This window comes from Martes martes, assembly GCF_963455335.1.
Source record: "Martes martes genome assembly, chromosome: 6".
Lineage (NCBI taxonomy): Eukaryota > Metazoa > Chordata > Mammalia > Carnivora > Mustelidae > Martes > Martes martes.
In genome coordinates, this window is record NC_137893.1 from 115509960 (window position 1) to 115522512 (window position 12553).

The 12553-nt window shown below is 35.4% G+C and overlaps 1 protein-coding gene across 1 annotated transcript in view; it reads left to right on the plus strand.

Annotated features, from left to right (window-relative positions):
* The window catches only part of SRPK1 (SRSF protein kinase 1), a 79806-nt gene that overhangs the window by 39159 nt on the left and 28094 nt on the right, over positions 1 to 12553 (plus strand). Inside the window, exons 3-6 of the mRNA XM_080805798.1 lie at positions 3565 to 3683; positions 5154 to 5262; positions 6021 to 6108; positions 7712 to 7799. Coding sequence (XP_080661924.1) covers positions 3565 to 3683; positions 5154 to 5262; positions 6021 to 6108; positions 7712 to 7799 — 404 coding nt within the window. The remainder of the gene's footprint in view (positions 1 to 3564; positions 3684 to 5153; positions 5263 to 6020; positions 6109 to 7711; positions 7800 to 12553) is intronic.

A 12553-nucleotide genomic window follows, 5' to 3' on the forward strand; every position in this document is an offset into this window, starting at 1 on the left:
ATGGAAGTTAAAGTGATTTTGAATTCTTTAATCATATCACTATATTATCCTCATTATCTACTAGTAACTGTCTCTATTTCCTCAGAATTTCTCTTTTCTTTCTGTTTTTGTTTCAGTTGTCTGATGTTACATAAGTATGGCATTAGTAAAACATGGGTAGTTTGAGAAAGCCAAGATGATACAGGATCAGAAGGAAACTTTAATTAGTATCCTTAAGGTAAAAGATAGTGCCTCATTGAAACTAAGCAGGAGTCTATAAAAAAGGAACATTCAAGAGCAAAAACGGGACACCTGGCTGGCTCAGTTGGTAGAGCATATGATTCTTACTCTCAGGGTTGTGAGTTAAAGCCTGTGTTGGGCATAGAATTTATTTTCTTAAAAAGTGTAAGAAATTAAAAATACGGTAGAAATGTAATAGACAACACAAGTTAGAACAGCAACAGAATCTAAGGAGATAGAAAATGTAAGAAAATTAATGTAGTGAGTCAGAGGGTCCAGTGTCTGAAAAAACATGTTCCAAAGAGAATAGACTAAATGAAGAGGATTAAATTTACATTGAAATACAGGAAATTTTCTCAGAACTGAATGAATCTCTGTCTTGCAAGTAATTACACAGAAAGTACTTAGCAAGCTGGATTTTGAAAAAGCCATTCAGGAAATTTCAGAACATGGGAATTAAAGAGAAAATCTTTAAAAAACACTGAGGGAGTAAAACAAGCCCTGTTCAGAAGACTCAAGAAATCAGAAGGCATTGGTTGGACTTGTCAACAGCAACACTGAAAACCAGAAGGTGACAGAGGATTTACTTTATACCCAGACCAGCAATCAAGGGTGAGGATAAAATAGTAAGACAGATCTTAAATTTACCTCCCATGTGCTCATTCTCCAGAAGTTACTAAGAAATGTGCACTATGAAAGTGAAGGAGTAAATCACTGTGGACCTGAAGGGACAGGACATCCACCACAGAGAGATGACTGGATATTAAGACATTATATATTTGAAATTAATACTTAAATGTAAATTTAGTATATTTTTTTAAATGACATTCCAAAGTTAAAAAGTAGGATCCCTCCCCACTTAAGTAATCTTTCTCTATTGTTTTAGAATAACAGGATAGTTTCTTCTGTCCCAACACATGTCAGGGTAGAGACTTGTATTTCAAATTGTGACTTGCAATTCATTATTCAATCTTGAATCCTTTGGGAATTCTACTTAAAGATAAAAAACTCTTCACAAATATATTTGTTTCCAAGAATGTCCAAATCTTTTAAAAAATAATTTTTTAATGAATCCCATGATGTTTGTAGAATCCTAATATTTCAGCATTTTTATGTCTGGTTTTCACTATTATATTTCACTACTTTTCAAAAGTTTCAAATTATAGTAATCTATCAAATTGTAATTTTATTTTTGTAATTTTATTTGTATAAGGTACAAGTTTGAAATTAGGGAATCTGTTTTAGAAATTCATTTTAATCTTAAATTCAGGAATATTCATTCAGACTCATATTTCCACATAGGAAAGTGGGCCAGTTCTTTACTAAATAAGTTTCCCAAAGACATGTTTTCACTAAAAATGAATGCTTTGAATAGTGTAGTTTATAGCTACTTTTGTATTCCTGGAAGACAAAAAAGTACCCAGAATTGAGGCAGGTTGGAAAGGTCACCAAAAATCTAAATCTGAATCATTAGTTATGCTTGCCAAGGTATTCCGTATGTCTCAGTAGCCCATATAACTGGTTTTGCTATTAAAAATTTTTTTCTGTTAAACTGTGTCTTTTAAAAACAATCTAATGAAATAGAATGATGAAAAGATAAATAAAATATTGAAAAGTAGGGATTAAAATTCCTTTTCCTGGGGCACCTGGGTGGCTCAGTGGGTTAAAGCCTCTGCCTTCGGCTTGGGTCATGATCTCAGGGTCCTGGGATCGAGCCCCACATCGGGCTCTCTGCTCAGTGGGGAGCCTGCTTCCTCCTCTCTCTCTCTCTGCCTGCCTCTCTGCATACTTGTGATCTCTGTCAAATAAATAAATTTAATAAAATAAAAAAAATTCCTTTTCCTGCAACTACTGATAGGAATGTTGTGTACCAGCTTATTTTGCATGAAACTTTATAAAGCAGGCAACTAAGAGGTGTCAACCTGAATACAAATCCAAGCCTTTCTGCCTCTGAACTTTTCAGTGCACAAAAATTTTGATGCAACTAATTGATGGCATGTAGAGAAAGGAATTAGTAAAATTTTTTTAATTCATTTTAACTTGAGAAACCATCTTTACCTATCAGATAAGCTAAGTTTTCCAAACATGTTAATATGTAAGTACCAAAAGCACATACATGGCAGGAAATGTAACTCAGTTACAACCTCTTTAGAAAAGTCATACTTACATAATAATTCTAAAGGCTGTTCATGGCTACAGGCTGGAAAGAAACAGTTTAAAATATTAATTTGTTCAGAATAGAAGTGTTTTAAAATAATTGTTTCCCAAACTTTCTATATTTTACATGTTTTTTTTTTAAACTTTTTTTTTTTTTAATTTGACAGACAGAGATCACAAGTAAGCAGAGAGGCAGGCAGAGAGAGAGAAGGGGAAGCAGGCTCCCTGCTGAGCAGAGGGCCGGATGCGGGGCTTGATCCCAGGACCCTGAGATCATGACCCAAGCTGAAGGCAGAGGCTTTAACCCACTAAGCCACCCAGGCGCCCTAACTGTTGTTTTTATAAATAGGGAGAGTGTTTCTATCCTTTCTTGGTGGTTTAACTTCAGGGAAATAATTCTGAATGCAGAATAAAGATTATCCAAAAATACTCATCAGCTTTATCTTTAGTGGTAAAAAATTAGAAACAAGTTAAATGTCCAAATGAGCAGAATATGCCAAAGTAAGTGGTGATATGGCTAAGGAAAATATGTAAGATTAAGAGATGGCATAGGAATGAGGAGAAAACTTTAAAATATAATGGGAAAAGCAGGATACCAATTTGTTTATATAGTATGTGATTACAGATACATGTTTTCATAAAAATGCAGGAAAATACTGAAAGAAAATATAATAGTTTTATCAGTAATTTGTTTGGATATTGAGTTCAAGTAGTTTTTTCCCTTTGTACTTTTATGTGTTTCCCAGATTTTATTTAATCATGTACTGATTTTTTTTCTTTTCTTTTTTTTTAATTTTTTTAATTTTTTTTTTTAATTTTTGTGGGGCATCTAGGTGGTCTGTTTAGCATCCAACTCTTGGTTTCGGCTTAGGTCATGATCTCAGGGTCGTGAGATCCAGCCCTTGTGTCAGGCTGAATATGGAGTCTGCTTGAGATTCTCTCTCCTTCTCCCTCTACCCCACTCACTCATGTGTATTCCCTCTCTCCGTCTCTCTCAAATCTTTTTTTAAAAAGGTATTATTTTCCTAACATAGGATAAAGTGATAGCTAATATTTTCTTAGGCCACCACTAAATAATATTCTGTCTATGTTATTTGTTAAGTAGGGAGACATTTTGATAATGACATTTTCTTAATGTCCTATTTTATTTTGTCCATGTGGAATGAACATGTTTGTATTATTTCTTAGATCTGAAACTCAGCACCGAGGCTCTGCTCCCCACTCTGAAAGTGATCTACCAGAGCAGGAAGAGGAGATTCTGGGGTCTGATGATGATGAGCAGGAAGATCCCAATGATTATTGTAAAGGTAAGGCTTTTCATAAGGAGATACCAAGTAAGATAGGATTCATGTACAAGCAGTATCTCACTTAATTATTTGGTTTATGAGTGTAAGCTGTTTTGATGTTTTCTGCTTCTTGCATCCTTTACTTGAAGTATAAGAAATAGTATTTCCTCTCAGTTCAATTTAATGTATTAAAACTTGGTTTTATATTAAATCTGTTTTTACCCTTTTTTCCCTTAAAAACGGTAGTATGTATTTACCTTAGAAAATTTCAGAAGTACATTAAACAAAAAATATAAGCCATCTGTAACACTGTATCACCCAGAAGTAACCAATTTTGAGATTTGGCATATAGACTTTTCAGAAAACCTTTTCATTACTTTTTTCTCATAGTGATGATTGCTAAGATAAGTTAAACTGGAATTACAGATACTTAATAGCAAGTGATATCAGAATGTATCTAACTCTCTGGGAGTACCTGGTTTGTGTTATTCTCAGCAAGCAAAAATGTAAAAATACCTTGATTCCTGCCACTGTTGGCAGCCTTTTCAGGCTTTCCTTGTTTTTGTTGTTTTAGGAAAATAAACTTTTTTTTTTAAGTTAAGTAAATGGGATTCATTGATCTCCCACATAAAAATACATCCTGAGACTGCAACTATAAGTAGATTTTATATAAACATTTACATGTTTAGGTAAATCTACTTACTAGATTATTGAGGAGCAAGAATATTGTGATACATAACCTTATTTTTGTTTGAGAATGACTTATTTGGGAATGCCTAGGTGGCTCAGTTGGTTAAGTGGCTGCCTTCAGCTCAGGTCATGATCCCAACCCTGGGATCACGTTCTGTGTTGAGCTCCTTGCTTAGCAAAAAGTCTGCTTCTCCCTCTGCCTACTGCTCCCCCTGCTTGTGTACTCACTCTGTCTCTCTCTCTCGCACACACAAATAAATAAAACCTTTAAAAAAAAATGAATGACTGTTTTAAGTAGCATGGTTGTTCAACAATTTGCTTACTCTAAATCATTAACCTTATTTTCTAAGATTTTTTTTGAAGATTTGCTTATTTTTTTAAATGAAGATTTATTTATTTATTTAGAGACAGAGCACAAGCATATGTGTGCGCAGGAGGTGGGGCATAGGTGGGGCAGGAGCAGAGGGAGGGCGAGAGAGACTCTCCAGCAGACTTGCTGCTGAGTGCAGAGCCCAATGCAGGGCTCTGTCTCACATCTTACAACCCCGAGATCATGACTGAGCCAAAATCAAGGGTTGGATGCTTAACCAACTGAGGCACACAGGTGCTCCTAAGAATTTTTTTCATAACATGAGTTCAGTAATACTGTGTGGCTGACTTAAAATTTTTTTCTGTTCAATTGATTATATAGAAGAAACCATTTTTATTTGATAAACGGTGTATAGATGTTAGAAAATGGAATGTAAGATATCTTTTTTTACTACTTAAGTGACAATGTTTCTTTCTTATTGTTTCTTCCAGGAGGTTATCATCTTGTGAAAATCGGAGATCTATTCAATGGGAGATATCATGTGATCAGAAAGTTGGGCTGGGGACACTTTTCAACAGTGTGGTTATCATGGGATATTCAGTAAGTTGTAACGGTCCTGCAAAAGAATTAGGTGATGCATAAGAGTTTTCATCTGAATTTCCAGAGATGATCCAGCCTTCAGTCTATCTCTAGACGAATTTCTTGATCAGAATTTTGTTTTTGATAATCTTTATGTTCTTGGGCAAATTTATTTTTCATCTGGGGAAGAAGAGCCTTGGAGACAAAAGATTGATTCGATTAGTATCCATAAGGCACTTGGAACTCGGAAATTCAAAACATTACAAATATTCAATGAAAGTATGGTATGTAAATTCTTTAGGGTGTTTTTGTTTGTTTGTTTACTGGAGTAAGTTTTTAAATGATGTCATATACCAACCTACATGAAATATTTCTTCTGGCTTTTTCTAGGAAGGTGTTAAAGCTTTTAACCTTTTAGCTTTTGACATGCAGATATACAGGACACTTCTGATTTGATGTGGTTGTCCCCCATATTTACTACCATTTCATAATTTTTCTTGGATTCAGAGAAGCATTCAGAAGGTAGACTTTAACTTGGAGAAATGTGTGCTGACTGAGATTACCTAAGAACAGATTTTCTTCCTTCTATAAATGAAACCCGGCCAGTTAGTGCCATTAACAGTTACAAGTGATTACATAGAAATAGCCTGTGTTTAAGTATAGGAAGACATGAAATCAGTATTTGTACTTTTGTCACTGCCTCCCAGTTACAGGTAAATTTTACCTTCCTAAAGTGAGGATAGGGCATTAGGTCTTAACTGCCTGTGTTTGTTTCTTAGGGGGAAGAAGTTTGTGGCAATGAAAGTAGTTAAAAGTGCTGAACATTATACTGAAACAGCACTAGATGAAATCCGGTTGCTGAAATCAGTGAGTATTAGATCACATGTGTGAACCGCAAAGCATCATAAACAAAGTTTTGCTGAATTAAGACACACCAAATGTAGACTCTTTAGCATGACTAATTTTTATTGTAAAGTTACAATATCCTTAAAGAGGTAGAGGTAGATGACAATATTTATAAATTCTGTGCTTGTGGTAGGGGAAGTGGTGGATTCCCATCAAAAGCATTAAAAAAAACTTTCAAATAAATGAAAATATTTATGGAGCATGTTTTATGTACCAGAAAGCACAAAAAATGTTTTACTTTCCTACTGTAGTTTAAAGTTTTCTGACAATAGCCAAAAATATCCAGATGCCCATCAACAGATGACTGGATAAAGAAAATGTGATATTGGGGGTGTGTGTGTGTGTGTGAGAGAGAGAGAGAGAGAGTGCACACACACACACACGCACACACATGCACGCGCTGGAATATTACTTGGGCATCAAAAAGAATGAAATCATGCCATTTGCGATGACATGGATGGAGCTAGAGGGTATTAGGCTAAGCGAAATAAGTCAGTCAGAGAAAGACAAATATTTGATTTCACTTATGTGGAATTTAAGAAACAAAGCAGATGGGCATAGGGAAAGGGAAAAACAAATAAAATAAGATAAAAACAGAGGAAGACAAACCATAAGAGACTTTTAACTATAGGAAACACACTGAGGGTTGCTGGAAGGGAGGTGAGTGGGGGAATGGGATAACTGAGAGGTGGGTGTTAAGGAAGGCACCTGATATAATGAGCACTGAGTATTATAAGCAACTAATGAATCACTAAACTCTACTTCTGAAACTAATAAAAAAAAGTAAAGTTGTGTGAATAAGTATATAATATCTATTTTATACTTTAAGATATTATAAAAATACATAAAATAAACACTGTGTTTATTAATTCCTTTTATATATCTGAAAACTTAGGTAAATTTTAGAAAACTTATTTTTAGTTTTGTTAAAAATAAGGAAGTTATGGTAGAAGGAGCTTAAACTCATAGTTAGAAAACCTGGACTTTAAGATCAGCCCTCGTCCAGTATATCCTCTAGCTCATCACGTCATTTCTTTTGAGCCCTTGAGTTTTCATTTGTAAAGTGAGGGTGTTAGACCAGGAGAGCTCTAAGAAAGTAATTTTCAGAGTGCCAGTCTGACAGGTTAGGAGCCTGTGCCCAAAAGTTAAATCGATACTGCTTGCTTCCTTGATTGAGAAGGTTTGTTATGGGGGGGAATAAAGTTCTGCTGAGTAAACAGTGTGAGGAATGTTGATTCAGTGGTTGTTTTGCATCCTATGAAGGCTCCTTATTTCCTCATGGCCTGGTAACCAGCATTAATTTGAGAGTCACACTTTTAGTAGAAAAATGGTTGAATTAGAGCAATAGTCTTTGTCAGTTGTATTTCCTTTTGTGCACTGTTTATTTCTTTGCCTATTTGAGCAATTAAAATTTTAGTATGTTTTTCTCATAATTTGTGTGATCTCTTTCTTGGGAGTAATTATTCCTTTGTTACATGTGCTACAGGTATTCCCTCCCTCTCCCACTAATTGGCTGATTTCCATGCTTTCCCTTTTGCTAAATACTGTCTCTTTCCCACTATAGGTTCGTAATTCAGACCCTAACGATCCAAATAGAGAAATGGTTGTTCAACTACTAGATGACTTTAAAATATCAGGAGTTAACGGAACACGTATCCTTTAAAGAAATGTTTGAAAATAAATCATGGAATAACCTTATCTCCGAGAAAGGAAACCAGATTTATATAAATAGCATTGGTCTCTTTTCTCAAGGCAAAGTATAATCAAACTATTTGGGTTATTGTAGACTTCTGAACACAGATATGAATAGTGTTTATATGTTGTGACTTGTCAGGGTATTGCTTAGGCTTTTTCCCCTTTCCAGGCAAATTAAACCAAAGTCAAAAGAAAAAAAATTTTTTTTTAATTAGGCTTGTATTAGTAAAGGTTCTTAATGGGAGTAATTTTTCATGATAAATACTGGAAAAAGAAAAAACATTGTATTATCTACTGGCCTTCAACATTGAAGAGGGTGTGCATATAGGTTATGCTTAGAATCTAAACAGGTGTGATTGAATTCTGTCAAAATGAAAAAACTGACTTGTTTAATGTTTTTATCTGGATTTTTAGAATTTCTTGAAGGAGCCTTAGCTGATTTTTTTCATAAGTTAATATCACAGTGACATGGTGTGAGCTGATTAAGAGGTTATTGCAACAGCCATGCTTATGACGGCTCATCAGACTTTTCAGAATAAAAGATAAAGTAGAATCTCACTTGGATTGGAGAGTCTAAAACTACCTGTTCATAAACTATTTAAAAATGTTAAAGACATTTCATCTCTCACTCTACTTTTTCTGCATATTTAGCTTCTCTTAACATGCACTGTTAATTGCCAGTTATCTCTTTTTAAGGAGGTGGGCTACATATGGTTCTGGAATCATGTGGACTGTGGTAAGAGATTGGAATGGAGGAATGAGCGAGAACAGGTGATAATGTGAAAAGATTTTTTCTGTCATTCTAAATTCAGTTGTTATTTCCTTGGAGAAGTATAAATCCCATATCCCTGATGTCTGAAGAAAAGTGCTTCAAGAATCATCCATTTTAAAGCAGAGTCTTGTGACTGTTGTGATCACTCTGTAGATGGCTTACTCTGTATGTATATAATAAGGCTAACCAAGATACAAAACATACATAGGATGCCATTAGATTGTTTCCCTGTTGTTTGATCTTGTAATGATTGTCATGCCAACTCTCTCTCTGCTAATTTGGGAAAGCTACAAATAAAACTAGAAATATTCTAATTAGTCTCCTCAATAATGCTTGAGTATCTTGATTTGACTCTAATGAAGAAGGGTGTTCTTTTTGTTGGTTTGTTTTTTAAACTATTGAAATCTTAGTGGGTTTGAATTTCAAGTTCCAAGATATTTTCCAAATATTACCAGGTAGTTTCTCTGTAGTTCTATCCACTGAGTCCCTCTTTGTCCTGAGCCCATTTCTCTGCTCTTCCTACTTGTCTCCCAACTGTCTTGGCTCCCGCATTATTTGCTGCTACTAGAGATTGAAAAAGATAAAAGAGCACTGCGTTAAGGATTAATGGGTTATGCCATTCTCTTCTCACAAGATAAGCATGTCTGCATGGAGCCATATATCTGTATTTTTCTTTGTTTCTGAGCATTTCCAGAGCACTGTCCTTCTCATACTGAAATATAAGGGACCCTAAACGAAGAGGGAGCACAAGCAGGGGGAACAGCAAGCAGAGGGAGAGGCAGGCTCCCCACTGAGTAGGGAGCCTGGTGTGGGGCTCGATCCCAGGACTCTGAGGTCATGATCTGAGCCGAAGGCAGAGGCTTAATCCACTGAGCCACCCAGGCGCCCCTCTTAAGCTACTAAATGTTCAGTTATTTTTGTATCACTGCGTAGAGATTGAAAATCCCTCTGTCACATTACAATGCTTCTCTCAACAAATCAAAGATTGAAACTAGGAGCATAATAGAATAACTTAAAAATTCCATTTTCTGGGTTTTTTTTTTTAAGCAATTTGCATTTTTAAAAGTCCTGTTTTGGGGACGCCTGGGTGGCTCAGTTGGTTAAGCAGCTGCCTTCGGCTCGGGTCATGATCCCAGCGTCCTGGGATCGAGTCCCACATCGGGCTCCTTGCTCCGCGGGGAGCCTGCTTCTCCCTCTGCCTCTGCCTACCACTCTGTCTGCCTGTGCTCGCTCGCTCTCTCTCTAACAAATAAATAAATTAAAAAAAAAAAAAAAAGTCCTGTTTTGTTATATTTCGTGTATACAAAAGTAGAATAGTTAATCTCCACACACTCATTATGCATTTTAGGATCTTGTTTAATCTTGTTTTGTCTCTGCCTCCTGCTAATTTTGTGTCCAACGTTAGATATATTACTTCACCCATAATTGTTTTAGAATGTATCTCCAAAAGACAAGGACTTTAAAATATAACCTCAATATAATTACTATATCTAAAAAAAATTAGGACCAGTTTTTTAGTCATCCAGTATCTAATCTGATAGTATATCACCTATGTTTTTGTCTAGGAGTTTATGGTTTCAGGTCTTAACATTCAATGAAGTCTCCATTTTTAGTTGATTTTTGTATGTGTTGTAAGATAGTCGTCAAGTTTCATTCTTTTGCATGTGGCTGACTAGTTTTCCCAACACCATTTATTGAAGAGATTTGTTCTTTCCCCAGTGTGTCATAAATGAATTGACTATATGTATGAGTTTATATCTGCCCATGACTATGACTATGAATTTATCTAGCCTTTTTGATGAGAACAGACATTGTTGAAGCCTTTTGGGAACGCTGGTCACTGTTCTCTCTAATCCCCTCAGATGATATTTTCCCCCTGCCTCCAGTAGTTTCCTTGTATACTTATGTTGATTAGTAGTACTCTGCTAAATACTTAAGGAGATCCCTCTGCAGATCTCCAAGATTCTCTTTTTCTGTAGCTGCCTTGGTCTCCCAAGACTGTTAACTCCATCTCTTAAACTCAAGGGATCTGGAAAGTCTCAAGGCAATAAGATGGGGCAGTCGTAGGATTCAGCTCATTTGTTTCTCTTTTCTCAAGGATCACTGCCTTTATTTGCTTGATGTCAGGGTCAATAAATTTGTTATTTTATGTGTTTTGTCTGCTTTTGTTGTTGTCATTTTAAACAAGAGGGTAAATGCATGCCCTGTTAACTCCATCTTGACAGAAGGAAGTTCTTAGGGATGTTTAACTTTGAGAAATTGCCAACCAGTTTTCCAAGGTGGTAGTACCATTTTATACTTCTCTTAGCAAATAAGAGAGTTCTCATTGCTCCATATCCTTCCCTATATTTAGTCCTGTTGGCCTCTTTATTTTAGTTATTCTAGTGAATTTGAAACGCTATCCTATGAAAATTTTGTTTGTGTCTCCCTGAATAGTATGTCCCTTTAATCTTCTTTAATTTAGAACATTGCTTTCCTTTAATGGCATTGACTTTTTTTTTTTTTAAGAACCCAGAGCAGATATTTTATCTCTTCATTTGGATTTGTCTGATGGTTTCCTGAAAATTAATTCCAAGTTAATTATTTTGGTCAAATATACTACATGGATGATGCTTTATTCTTCTCAGTGTATTAAATCAGAAGGTACCTGATTATCAGTAGGTACTTTAGCATTAGTGGGTAATAAGTTGGATCACTAGGTTAAGGCACAGTCTTCCAGATTTCCCTGTTTAGATACCTTTTTCCTTTCACAATTAATAAGCAATCTGGGGTGATACTGTGACATTGTGACTTTATTCCAACCAGTCTAACTCAGTAGTTTTAGTGTTCATTGATTCTTACTTGAGCCAGTTATTACTACAGTAATTATAAAATGGTAATTTTCTATTTCTGTCTTTGTATATCTGTTACTTGACTTTTTCTCTAAAAAAGATCTTTCCAGGAGCACCTGGCTACCTCAGTTTCAGGGTCCTGATTCTGGGCCCCATGTTGGGTTGTAGAGATTACTTAGAATGAAGATTAAAATCTTTTTAAAAATTTAAAAATAATTAAAAAGATATTTCCCTGTCCACAACACATACTTTTTAAAGTCTTTGTTTGGACTCACTCAGTTTTTATTTATAAGTTAATTCATAACTTCATTTTTAAAAATGCTTTCAACTTGGCCAGTGTCATCCTTTCCAAGCTGTTCTCTTGATGTGTTCCATTACTCTTCACACAACTAGGTTTCCAGGTTCACCTGGAATTTGGCCATTTCTTCAAGGAGCCCAGGTTTTCCTTTAGTGAAAAATCTTATTTAAAGGAGAATTCTAGGCACTAGTTCATTATTACATATGTATATTTTGACTTTTCCCATATGTAGAAATTTCTGGAGGTGCAAGGTAGCAACATACTACTAACATCCCAGCCATGCCCTGCACCTAGTTATTCCTGTTTATGGTGATTGGGATGTTGATACATAAAGAGAACACACGGTGGCACTAGAATCAAGATTAGTTTTGTAAACTACGGAGCATAAAGCAAATCGGTTGCCTGTTTTTAAAAAATGTTGGCCTTCACATTTTTTTAGGTTAAGTTTTGGTACATTATTTCCTGCAGTTAAAGCAGAAGTTATTTTTTCTTGCTTTGAGACCATGAGAGTAGGAGTTGTTACCCTCGGCATTAGTTTTGCATCAGGGAAACTAATCAACAACTTAAAGCTAGTGCTTTCACTAATTGAATATGCAGGTTTCACTTTTCTTTAACTACTGAGTGTTTTAATGTACATGGTTTTATCAGTAAACCAGCCCCCCCCCCCCATTTCTTGGATGTTTTCAGTAACTAAAGCATTCACTTAACCTTTGGAATTCAGAATATTGACAGCTACTTATTTTTTTAGTCATACTCTTACTTCTTATACTGGAAGAATTATACAGTAACAGTTTCATTGGAGGGCAGAAC